The sequence below is a fragment of the Panthera tigris genome, chromosome C1 (genome assembly GCF_018350195.1).
Source record: "Panthera tigris isolate Pti1 chromosome C1, P.tigris_Pti1_mat1.1, whole genome shotgun sequence".
Taxonomy (NCBI): domain Eukaryota; kingdom Metazoa; phylum Chordata; class Mammalia; order Carnivora; family Felidae; genus Panthera; species Panthera tigris.
In genome coordinates this window covers 53,521,758-53,535,264 of record NC_056667.1, presented here as the reverse complement: position 1 = coordinate 53,535,264, position 13,507 = coordinate 53,521,758, and the positions used below count along the sequence as shown (strand labels likewise).

The following is a 13,507-nucleotide window of genomic DNA, read 5'->3' as shown; positions in this document are numbered from 1 at the left end:
CTGGAAGGAAAAGGAAAGGAAACAAACAAAAGATGGACCTTTAAGTAAGTTCAAATTGATAGCATATTTCCCAAAAATCAATTTGTTCTCAAAAGGGAAGAAATCCTGCAAGATTATGTAGTTTAGAAACAATCAAAATGAAGGAAAAGTCTAAAGGAATCAGCTGGGTTTATTTTTTTATGCTACTAACAGAGCTCCTTCAGCATACTTTTCTTCCTGGTTGAGAGGAGGAGGAAGGACACTCCAAGTGGTGCTGGAGTGCGATCAGAACGTAAGAACTTTAGGACCAGGCAACATGCAGTGGCCATTCACCTGGTTTTCTACTTCTTACCAACATCAATACCAAGAAATGTGTAAAGCAGTGGTTCCTGATATTCTGAGCAGAGCTCAAAACCTGTGCAGAAAGTGAACCAGTTTACATGCACCTACAGAGTGGATGGGTACAGTGTTTATTTGGGAGATGATGGAAAAGGTTTGGGTATAGACAGTGGTGATGGTTACACAACATTGTGAATGTATTCAATGTCATTGAACTGTACTCTTATAGGTTGTCAAAATGGTTAAGTTTGTGTCATGTATACTTTACCATCAAAAAAAAAGTGGGGTGCTAGAAGAAATGGTTAAACTCTCTGAAGCCCATCCATGGATCTAAATACACAGGTGGACCCATATTTCTTTAACTCAGATCAAGAATACCTGTTTTAGATAATGCATCTCATTGGTCTCCAGGACTTTACTGTCAACATTGGTAATTTTTATTTCCTCAAGGTGGAAACTGGCTAAGAAGACTAAAAAACCAAACAAACAAACAAACAAAAAACTAATGTTCAATACCTCTTGTGCAGTTCTGAATAGGCACTCTAGCACATTGCTTTGAAAGCAGGGCAATCTGGCATATATTGAGTTGGGGTCTCTGCTAAAAATGGAGACTAAATATGAATCCTATTCTAACATTCCGTTACACATGCAAATCCTAAGAAAGCTGCTATTTGATTATTTCATCCAATTCCTGTCAAACCATGTGGCTTCTAAGCATAAAAGCTAATCAAAATATAGAATGACTCCCCTCAGCAAAGTGAAATCTTCCTGGAAACAGCCTGTCTCTGCCACCACCACCGTATTCCCAAACACATATCACACAATAAAATGTAAAGTGACTTAGTTCAGGGTCCAAGACACAGGGATATAGACAGAGCTGGACTCCTGTGAGTCTACAAATAAAACCAGTCTCATGTTTGGTCTTTTCCAACACTGGTATTTATGGAAGAGTCTGCCACCTACATTAATTTTTTAACTTTTTTAAAAAAGATTTAAGTAATCTCTACATCCAACGTGGGCCTTGAACTTACAACCCTGAGATCAAGAGGTGTATCTTCTACTGATTGAGCCAGCCAGGCACCCCATGCCATCTACATTTATTAAAATAAGATTTGGAAAACTTCCAAACTCTTTCTATGAAGCCAGCATTATCTTGATTCCAAAGCCGGACAGAGACCCCACTAAAAAGGAGAACTATAGACCAATTTCCCTGATGAACATGGATGCAAAAATCCTCAATAAGATATAAGCCAACCGGCTCCAACAATACATTGAAAACATTATTCACCACGACCAAGTGGGATTTATACCTGGGATGCAGGGCTGGTTCAATATCCGCAAAACAATTAATGTGATTCATCACATCAATAAAAGAAAGGACAAGAACCATATGATCCTCTCAATAGATGCAGAGAAAGCATCTGACAAAATACAGCATGCTTTCTTGATAAAAACTCTCAAGAAAGTAGGGATAGAAGGAGCATACCTCAAGATCATAAAAGCCATACATGAATGACCCAACGCTAATATCATCCTCAATGGGGAAAAACTGAGAGCTTTCCCCCTAAGGTCATGAACAAGACAGGGATGTCCATTCTTGCCACTGTTATTCAACATAGTATTGGAAGTCTTAGCCTCTGCAATCAGACAACACAAAGAAATAAAAGGCATCCATATTGGCCAGGAGGAGGTCAAACTTTCACTCTTCACAGATGACATGATACTCTATATGGAAAACCCAAAAGATTCCACCAAAAAAACTGCTAGAACTGATTCATTAATTCAGCAAAGTTGGAGGATATAAAATCAACGCACAGAAATTGGTTGCATTCCTATACACCAACAATGAAGCAACAGAAAGAGAAATCAAGGAATCGATCCCATTTACAGTTGCACAAAAAACCATAAAATACCTAGGAATAAATCTAGCCAAAGAGGTGAAAAATCTATACACTGAAAACTATAGAAAGCTTATGAAAGAAATTGAAGAAGACACAAAAAAATGGAAAAAGATTCCATGCTCCTGGATAGGAAGAACAAATATTGTTAAAATGTCAATACTACCCAAAGCAATCTACATATTCAATGCAATCCCTATCAAAATAACACCAGCATTCTTCACAGAGCTAAAACAAATAATCCTAAAATTTGTATGGAACCAGAAAAGACCTTGAATAGCCAAAGCAATCTTGAAAAAGAAAACCTAAGCAGGAAGCATCACAATCCCAGACTTCAAGCTATACTACAAAGCTGTAATCATCAAGACAGTATGGTACTGGCACAAAAACAGACACTCAGATCAATGGAACACAATAGAAAACCCAGAAATGGACCCACAAACGTATGGCTGACTAATCTTTGACAAAGCAGGAAAGAATATCCAATGGAATAAAGACAGTCTCTTCAGCAAGTGATGCTGGGAAAACTGGACAGCGACATGCAGAACAATGAACCTGGACCACTTTCTTACACCATACACAAAAACAAACTCAAAACAGATGAAAGACCTCAATGTAAGACAGGAAGCCATCAAGATCCTTGAGGAGAAAGCAGACAAAAACCTCTTTGATCTTGGCCGCAACAACTTCTTACTCAACACGTCTCTGGAGGCAAGGGAAACAAAAGCAAAAATGAACTATGGGGACCTCATCAAAATAAAAAGCTTCTACACAGCGAAGGAAACAACCAGCAAAAGTAAAAGGCAACCGACAGAATGGGAGAAGATATTTGCAAATGACGTATCAGATAAAGGGTTAGTATCCAAAATCTATAGAGCTTATCAAACTCAACACCCAAAAAACAAATAATCCAGTGAAGAAATGGGCAAAAGACATGAATAGACACTTCTCCAAAGAAGACAGCCAGATGGCCAACCGACACATGAAAAAATGCTCAACATCACTCATCATCAGGGAAATACAAATCCAAACCACGAGATACCACCTCACACCTGTCAGAATGGCTAACATTAAGAACTCAGGCAACAACAGATGTTGGCAAGGATGTGGAGAAAGAGGATCTCTTTTGCATTGTTGGTGGGAATGCAAGCTGCTGCAGCCACTCTAGAAAACAGTATGGAGGTTCCTCAAAAAACTAAAAAGAACTACCCTACGACCCAGCAATTACACTACTAGGCATTTACCCGTGGGATACAGGTGTGCTGTTTCAAAGGGACACATGCACCCCCATGTTTATAGCAGCACTATCAACAATAGCCAAAGTATGGAAAGAGCCCAAATGTCCATCGATGGATGAATGGATAAAGAAGATGTGATATATATACACAATGGAGTATTACTCGGCAATCAAAAAGAATGAAATCTTGCCATTTGCAACTACGTGGATAGAACTGGAGGGTATTATGCTAAGTGAAATTAGTCAGAGAAAGACAAAAATCATATGACTTCACTCATATGAGGACTTTAAGACACAAACAGATGAACATAAGGGAAGGGAAACAAAAAGAATATAAAAACAGAGAGGGGGACAAAAGAGAAGAGACTCATAAATATAGAGAACAAACTGAGGGTTACTGGGGGGTGTGGGAGGGGGGACGGGCTAAATGGGTAAGGGGCACTAAGGAATCTACTCCTGAAATCATTGTTGCACTATATGCTAACTAATTTGGATGTAAATTTAAAAATAAAATAAAATAAAAAATAAAATAAAATAAAATAAAATAAAATAAAATAAAATAAAATAAAATAAAATAAAATAATATTTGGTTTATTTGGTTAAGGGTCCGACTCTTGATTTTGGCTCAGGTCATGATCTCATAGTTTGTAGGATCGAGCCCCATGTTGGGCTCCGTGCTGACACTGTGGAGCCTGCTTGGGACATTGGGACATCTCTCTCTCTGACACTCCACTACTCACACTTTCTCTCTCTCAAAATAAATACACATTTAAAAAAATATTTTAAAAATAAAATAAGATTCAATTGCAGACCTAGAACTCCATTATCCTGGAAGGAGGAAGAAATGGTTCTAGCCCTCATGCACTGGAAGATGAGAACCTAATGCAATAATGAGATGCAAATCAATTCACAGCATTAGTGCTGGGGAGAGAAAGGACTGTGGCCTGGAAAAGAGATGTAGCCAAATCCAAAACAGAGCTCAGATGAAAATACTAAGGTTTGGGGGCTGTCTTCCTGAGATACAACTGAGGGCTGAGAGAACCAGTTAGGTTGGAGGGTCCAGTTGCATTCTGCCAAGTTCTAGGACTATCTGAGGAGGCTAAAGAGGTAGTGCAAGCCTGTGTTTCTGAGAAAAGAATTGGAAAAGACTTGTGGTATACTGAAACCCTCCCCTTAGCAAAGTTAGGCTTAGGATGGGTGAGGGGTGTCGCATGGGGGCCTCTTAGGAAGAGGGAGCAGCTCATGCAAGGAGACAGCATGTGTCTTCCCTGGTTGGAGTATAGAGTTTTTTAGGCCATGGAGAACAGTGGAAAAGAAGCTGGAGAGGCAGGGCTAAGACAAGATCATGAAGAGCTATGTAAGACACATTCTACGGTTTGCACAGAGAGGAAATAACCCTATTCCTTTCACTTACACTCATAAGTAAGCAAGACTTATTCATGCTTTAAGGTCCAGCTCTCACTGCTGTCTCCTTTCCCCAAACTCTCTCAGTATGGATTGTAAATATTATTTGCATTTGTCTTTAGCATGTCTTGGCTTCTTTTTCAGCTAGGCTTAAGTGTCTTGAGAACAAGAACCAAATATTTATTTTATATCTATATGTTTAACAATTCTTGGCACATTCATTCTTCTGAGAAACCTGTATTAGCCATGCCAGGCATGCTCCTAGGTAGCAAATAAAATAAACATCCCTCCTGCTCTTCTAGAGCAAATGAGGGCAGCCCAGGACAGATGTTCAATATGTAAGTCCTGGTCTTTTGGTAAGACTGGTAAGACTGGTCACAAAATATGCAGTTGCACTAATAGATGCCTTGCTTTAAATATCTTTATAGAGATTGCTTTTACAAATACTACACAAAGGGCCACCTGGGTGGCTCAGTCGGTTAAGCATCCGACTTCAGCTCAGGTCATGATTTCACGGCTCATGGGTTTGAGCCCTGCATCAGGCACTGTGCCAGCAGTGCTGAGCCTGCGTGAGATATTCTCTCTCTCTCTCTCTCTCTCTCTCTCTCTCTCTCTCTCTCTCTCTCTCTCATTCTCTTTCCCTACCCCTCCCCAACTTGAACTTTTTCTCTCAAAAATAAATAAACTTAAAAAGAAAAAACAAATACTACACAAAGAGACATCTTCATACATATGAATGTTTCTACAATGATAATTATATCTTTATTTACTTTCAGAGGGAAATTTTTCCAGATTATCAGAGATCTTCCATGATTAAATAAAATTTCTATGGAATATTGTGAAGGGTGTTCCACAGTTCTTCAGTTATGAAAATGATGACATTGACTCTCAAACAATAAAAATCAATCCAAAAGATTTGCATCTGAGTTAGAAACGGAATATCTACCCACATTCTGTTTGATGTTAATTCACTTGTTCTGAATCAGGTAATAGATGGGATAAGAGTGGGAAAGGCAGTTAATTATAGGGAATTTAAAAGAGCTGCATTTAAAATCTCCATTATACAGCAGCAATTTAGACCAAACTGCTTCAGAATGGTTTTATCAGTGCTTCTCGAGAGTGGTCCCCAGGGCAGCAGTTGGAGCGGCGCCCAGGAAGTTGTTAGCAGGTGCAGATTCCCACCACTCTTCTATGCTGCTAAAGCAGAAACTCTGGGCCTGGGTGTCTGCCCAACCCTCCAGGTGGTTTGTTGCTCACTAACATTTGAGAACCACCAGGTTTCCTCTTGCCTATTCTGGGAACCTTCACGGAAAAGAGAGTCCTTAGCAAAACTGTCCCTTATGTCATTGAACATTAGGGCAGGTGAGGCTTTAGAGAACATACAGACCAACCTTCCTGTGTTTTTTACAGATCTGGAAGCTGAAACCCAAAGATTATCAATGGCAACTAAAATTGGAGCAAAATGTGTTCTAGCATCAAAGCTGAGATACACAGGATGGACAGGCAGCTATAATTTTGCTTATTTAAAATAAATTTTCACTTTTCAAGGGTCCATTGTGTGGCAAACCCTTTATATTTAGGAATAGACCCAGATGTAGTTGCAAAACCAATCACATCTAAGGCTAAATCAAAATATTTGAAAATGTTCTGGAAAGAGAAAAAGCCTTAATTCAGTGAATAAATCAAGAACTCCCTGGCCAGAAGGATCAGACTTCACATCAGATTCAAACCTAAGCCAACACTCATGGCTTCTCAACCAGTCAGAAACTAGGAATATTTCCCTGCCTTATTCAAAAAGTTCCTTAGGAGGATAAGCCAGCTTTCCCAAGTAATATGTCGGCCCAGAGCAATGGTTAAGAACACAAGCAAGCCTTAGACCACCTGCTAGTGGTAATGGTCTTGGGCAAGTCACCTTAATTCTCTGTGCCCCAGGTCTCCATCCACCTCAGGGGACAGTGTAAAAGCTCCAAATATTAGTAATAGTATTACCAAACCCACAGTGTGGACTGTTTGTGTGCTATTTTCTACTTATGAAAAAAGCACCTTTACTGAATGTCAGAGAGCTATTTCCATTATACTGAGTGGTGTCTATATTGGTCTAGCGACACTGATGCATCATGACGCCTAAGTAGCAATAAGGGAAGGTTAAGGGCAGTATAAGGCTCACCAATTGCCCTCCATAGCAGCTCTATCTCCAACTGAGCCTCAGAGCAATGTGCCCTAACAACTAAGCAAACAGCCACAAGTGATTTGAGACCCCAAATTATATGGTATCTCATTGACAGATAAACTTTTCCTGCAAATGTCCTCACCCAAGGAAAATCTTCAAAATATTTTGTAGCAGCCTAATAAATACTTCATGACTAGAAGTGTCCAGAGTGTATAGTTTATCAGCTTTGTGTGTCTGAGGACAAAGGCTTTGAGGATATCTCTTAAAGGGAAAAATACCCTGTTACATCTTCAACCATGGCATCCCAGTGCTAAAACTCCTTACCCTGCTGTGAAACTTGGCAGTTCGATAAGACTTGGGTGACAGATTGTACACCGTGTAGTGGTCAAGATGTCTGGAATCCAAAAAGCTTCGGATGTCATCCACCTGATTCCTGAATCCTATGTCAACGTTGTCCAGAGGAAAGGACATCACTAGGAGGGATCACAGAGAGAGAATATCGGTTAAATGGGTATGCTGTTGCAATGAGCAGCAACTGAAAGCTGAGCTGTTAATAAACATGAGAAACTTACCAATAATTCTGGAGGTAACATAAGTAAAGTCTAAATCTCCCTTCGTGTAGCTAAAAGCAAGACAGGAAAGGGTGCTCATTAAAGTGATCCAAATATGCCAGGATATCCCCCTCTCGATCACTTGCCCATCATGACTTGGACACTTCATCCAGTAGGCGTTTTTCTTAGCTCAAGGCCTTCTCTCTAACAAAGGATAATTGTTGAGAGAAGCAACCCATACCCTCAGGAGCGTAAATCTACCACTCCAACTGATGTACCCCAATACCCTTTGTAGGTGACACTTCCTGAACAGAATCAATCTCAGAATAGAAAACAGTGCTTATTCATTAACACTGATTATTCCAGCCTCTTTGCCTGCTTGAACATCTCCTGTAAGTGTGAACAGTGAGAGGGTAGGTAAGGAAGTGATGGAGAAACAACAAGGGATATCTTTTCTCTGTCCACCAGGCCCTGGTTGGCAATTGCTGGTAAGGGATAAATTTTGCCTTTGAACAAAGATTAAAATCTTGATTAATCTTTTGGGCTTGACATTTGAATTTATGATTCAAAACTGCATATTACAACCTAAAGTGATCTTAGAATTTTCTAATACCTAAGAATAAAATAGAATTCATATGGCCTGCTTGTAAGAATTTTCATACACCAGAAGGGTAGAAAATGTCTTCCACTAAACAAGATTCAAAGAGCTACTAAGATACAAAAAATAAATGTTTCCATTATGATCCAATGAGTATTTTTCAGATTGCATGTGCATTATTATCTCATTTAACTTCTCATTTAATTCTCAAATCAACCAAAGACATGAATCCTACCAGAGTATAAAAGTCAAGCTCAGAGAGGTTAATTAAATTGCCTAGATCACATGGTTAATAAGGGCAGATAATGCATTAGAACCCAGGATGCTAGATTCAAAAGACAGGGATGGCAACCAGTATATTTTAATATAAAAATGCACTGAGTCCTCCTGGCCTGTGCTTGTAGCTTCCGAAGGCCTCAACTTTATGGCTTCAATGACACTGCTTGGTTGATCAGATTCCATGCAATTATATCACATAATTGACAGTCCTTGAGCCAGAAAATCAGTTGGCTGGTAACCAGGTAACCAGATCCTTTGGAGGCACGGAGGTCCATTAACTTAACTGGGAAGAATGCACATACCTGGTAACAGATTGTATAACTCTGGAAGATGTGTCTTTGAGGGTGTCTTTCAAGTTGTCCTTTAAGTTACTGAAGAGCCTCCCTGCACCTCCTTTCACCATGTCGAAGAGACCTCCCCCATAGCTGGGCTCCATGTCTGGGGATGAGGCACCTGCCAATGAAAAACAGAAATGGAGCTGATACACAGACTACACGATCTCTCTTCATTCCCATAACATACGCAGACCAGGAAAGATATTCCTGTAAGTTATGCTCGCTCTCAGAACTTACTGACTCTGGGTTACTGCAGTGCTGCTGGGCCTGCCTGGGAGACCAAGAGAAGCACTTTGCTAAGTCTCACATTTTTTAACATGAATATTAGAAAAAATGTAATTGTCCATGTGGCCTTCATTATACTTCTCTGAGACAATGCCCACATCAGAGGAAGAGCAGCTTAGCTTAGAAGTGTGTGCAGGGGCCTCCTCTGCCCTGCGAGGGAGCTGAATATGTTAGAAGATTCATCTCATGCCTCTCCCGCTAAGTCATTCTTCACGTCCATCATGGAAAATAACCTCTCAGGGGCCTTTTAACAGTTTTTAGGATGCATGGTGATCATCAGTATTATTTATCAAGTACTTCAGTTTTTCATTCCTTACAGCTTCACAAAATTGTACCTTCTGGTCCCTTGTGGTTAGCTCAACCTTGGCACCATTGACATTTAGAGCCAAATACCTCTTTGCTATGGGGGTGGGGATGCCCAGTACATTGTAGAGTATTTAGCAGCATCCCTGGCTCCTAGTCACTAGAGAGCACCAGTAGCATCCCACTGCCACCAGCTGGGACAACCCAAATTGTCTCCAGACATTGGCACATATCCCCTGGAAGGCAAAACTACCCCTGGTTGAAAACCACCACTCTAGTCTATGATATGTCAGTGAAGGTAGGTACTGTGTGTCACTCAGGATACAGCACTTAACTGTGAGTGTGAAACTCCCCATAGTTCTCATTCCCTCTCTGTGTTTTTGTCCCCGTCTCTCTCTTTCTTTGCCCTAGCGACTGGCAAGGTTTGAGATCATGGCTGCTCTGTCCAGGACTCCCAGGTCCTGGAATAGGAAACTGTGTGGCAGAGCTCCCAGCTGACCTTCAATGAACATGCAGGATGAGTGATGACCAACCCTTTATTATTAGAAGCACCCCCATTCCATTTTGGGAATGTTCCTCATCATAACACAACTTAGCTTACAAAGGCTGATACAGGAAGAAAGAAGGAACCTGTGTAGAGGAGGCTAATGTAAACAATGGCCAGATAGCCTCTTCAGCCTAGCAGTCAAGAGCAGGAGTCATTCTCAGCTGGGTTCTGGCTCAGCCTTGCTACTCCTGTGTGACCTTGGGAAGGAAGTAACAGTCTTTTTTTTTTTAAGTTTATTTATTTATTTGGAGAGAGAGAGCAGGGGAGGGACAGAGAGAGAGAGAGAGAGAGAGAGAAAACAGAGAATCCCCAGTAGGCTCTGCACTGCCAGGGCTTGAACTCACAAACTGTGAGATCATGACCTCAGCTGAAATCAAGGGTCAGAGGCTTAACTGACTGAGCCACCCAGACACCCTGGAAGTAACAGTCTTTATAAGCCTCTTTCTTCCTGACTTTAAAATTGGGATAAAAATAGTGCCTTCTTCATAGGGAAAGGTTAAATAAGTGCATATAAAACTATTAGCATAGAACCTAATATATTTAGGGGCCAACAGACTGCAGCTAACTATTATTATGTCACACCCTGAAATTCTTATGTTATTTTTAATCATTATTCACTTTTCAACTATATGATGACATCTCTTCTTTTTTAAAAATTGTAATATTTATTTACTTTATTTTAAACTGTAATATTTATAATGGACTTTAAAATATGTTAAGGAGGGGGGTGGTGCCTGGGTGGCTCAGTCAGTTAAGCCTCTGATTCTTGATTTCAGCTCAGGTCATGATCCCAGGGTCACAGGACCAAGCCCCACCTCAGGCTCTGCACTGGGCATGGAGCCTGCTTGAGAGTCTCTCTCCTCCTCTCCCTTGCCCCTCCCCCACTTACATTCATGCTCTCTCTCTCCCTCTCAAATAAAAAATAAATAAAATATTTCAAGAAGACAGATTTCATGTTAAGTATTCATATAAAAAAATACTTCACAAGGAGATTTTTGGAGATTGTGGTAATAGTATCGTAAGTATACACACATATTTTTTTTTCAATATATGAAATTTATTGTCAAATTGGTTTCCATACAACACCCAGTGCTCATCCCAAAAGGTGCCCTCCTCAATACCCATCACCCACCCTCCCCTCCCTCCCACCCCCCATCAACCCTCAGTTTGTTCTCAGGTTTTAAGAGTCTCTTATGCTTTGGCTCTCTCCCACTCTAACCTCTTTTTTTTTTTTTCCTTCCCCTCCCCCATGGGTTTCTGTTAAGTTTCTCAGGATCCACATAAGAGTGAAAACATATGGTATCTGTCTTTCTCTGTATGGCTAATTTCACTTAGCATCACACTCTCCAGTTCCATCCACGTTGCTACAAAGGGCCATATTTTGTTCTTTCTCATTGCCATGTAGTACTCCATTGTGTATATAAACCACAATTTCTTTATCCATTCATCAGTTGATGGACATTTAGGCTCTTTCCATAATTTGGCTATTGTTGGGAGTGCTGCTATAAACAATGGGGTACAAGTGCCCCTATGCATCAGTACTCCTGTAGCCCTTGGGTAAATTCCTAGCAGTGCTATTGCTGGGTCATAGGGTAGGTCTATTTTTAATTTTCTGAGGAACCTCCACACTGTTTTCCAGAGAGGCTGCACCAATTTGCATTCCCACCAACAGTGCAAGAGGGTTCCCGTTTCTCCACATCCTCTCCAGCATCTATAATCTCCTGATTTGTTCATTTTGGCCACTCTGACTGGTGTGAGGTGATATCTGAGTGTGGTTTTGATTTGTATTTCCCTGATAAGGAGCGACGTTGATCATCTTTTCATGTGCCTGTTGGCCATCTGGATGTCTTCTTTAGAGAAGTGTCTATTCATGTTTTCTGCCCATTTCTTCACTGGGTTATTTGTTTTTCGGGTATACACACATATTTAAAGTCATCAAAATGTATACATTAAATGTGTGTAATTTTTATATATCAACTATACCTCAATAAAGCTAGAAAAAAATAAATTGGAAGAAAAAGGAAAGTTGGAGGAGGAATATATAGATCAAAATATATTAAGAGACAAATCAGCCAATGGGGCACCTGGGTGGCTCAGTTGGTTGGTTGAGCATCCAACTTCAGCTCAGGTCGTGATCTCACTGTCGGTGTGTTCGAGCCCCGCGTTGGGCTCTGTGCTGATAGCTCAGAGCCTGAAGCCTGTTTCAGATTCTGTGTCTCCCTCTCTCTCTGCCCCTCCCCCACTCATGCTCACGCTCTCTCTCTCTCTCTCTCTGTCAAAAATAAATAAACATTAGAAAAAAATTTTTAAAAAGACAGATCAGCTCTTGCTTGGAACTTAATCCAAACAAACTATAAAAAATTAATCACATTTATGGGGCGACTGGAATTTGAGCACTTTCTGAGTATTTGATTTTAAAGGTTTATTGTTGGGGCGCCTGGGTGGCTCAGTCGGTTGAGCGTCCGACTTCGGCTCAGGTCACGATCTTGCAGTCCGTGAGTTCGAGCCCCGCATCAGGCTCTGGGCTGATGGCCCAGAGCCTGGAGCCTGCTTCTGATTCTGTGTCTCCCTCTCTCTCTGACCCTCCCCCGTTCATGCTCTGTCTCTCTCTGTCTCAAAAATAAATAAATGTTAAAAAAAAAAAATTAAAAAAAAAAAGGTTTATTGTTACTTTTTTAGGGGTAATAATACTATAGTTATGTTCAACAACAGTCCTCACTTACCAGAATAAATACTGAAACATTTATAAATGAAAAATTGCAATATTTAAGTTTTTTTTAATAAATAAAAGATAAAAGATTCGTGTAATGAGAACCATAATTATGAACGCTCATGTAACACTGAACTATCTGCTAGGTATTATTCTAAGCATTTTACCAATATTTATTCATTTAATCCTCAAAGCATACTTGTGAAGAAGATATTATTATTATTTTCTTTCACAGATCAGAAAACTGAGGCAGAGAGCTTAAGAAACTTGTTCAAGGGTGCACAGCTAGTGAGTAAACGGTAGGGTTTGGATTTGAGCCTTAGGCAACCCTTCCAATCACATCCCTCTTTCTTTCCCTAATACTATTCTGATTTTGATATGTATCATTCCAAATTTCTTTAAACATTTATTATATATGTAGTTATCCATAAGCAATATATTAATATTGTTTATTAATTAACAATTAATATATTGTTAATATATTAATATTGTTTATAAATGGTTTTGTGTTTGCAATTTTCTTTCTTTCCTCACTATGATTTAAAATTATTCTATGATGGTGCTACCTGTAACTTTATCTCACTTAAAGTATGATCCATTACCCCACTGATGGACGGTCGGGTCATTTACTATAACAAACAATGTGGTTATGAACACATTGCCTTGATTATATACAGGAGATTCTCTCTAGGTTATATGCAGGAGTAGAATTTACTAGCAAGAAGGATATGCACATTTTCAGATTTCTAGATATTGACCATTCATTTCCCAGAGTAGTCATATCAGTTTAAACTCCTACTAGTAGTGCTGTACAACACTTGGTTATTGTTTGACTTTATAATTTTACCAACCTGGTGAGTGTGAAGCAATAT

General features: G+C 39.9%; 1 protein-coding gene across 6 annotated transcripts in view; it reads right to left on the bottom strand.

Moving 5' to 3' along the window:
- Positions 1-13,507, bottom strand: part of DNAJC6 (DnaJ heat shock protein family (Hsp40) member C6) — a 100,653-nt gene that overhangs the window by 38,679 nt on the left and 48,467 nt on the right. For 5 of the 6 annotated variants that reach the window (XM_042997484.1, XM_042997487.1, XM_042997485.1 and 2 more), the window contains 3 exons: positions 8,758-8,908; positions 7,600-7,649; positions 7,352-7,500 (listed from right to left, as the gene is read on the bottom strand). In XM_042997484.1, the coding sequence (XP_042853418.1) occupies positions 7,352-7,500; positions 7,600-7,649; positions 8,758-8,908 (350 nt within the window). Of the gene's footprint in view, positions 1-7,351; positions 7,501-7,599; positions 7,650-8,757; positions 8,909-13,507 lie in introns of those variants that run through there. The other variant, XM_042997488.1, reaches the window with a different exon arrangement.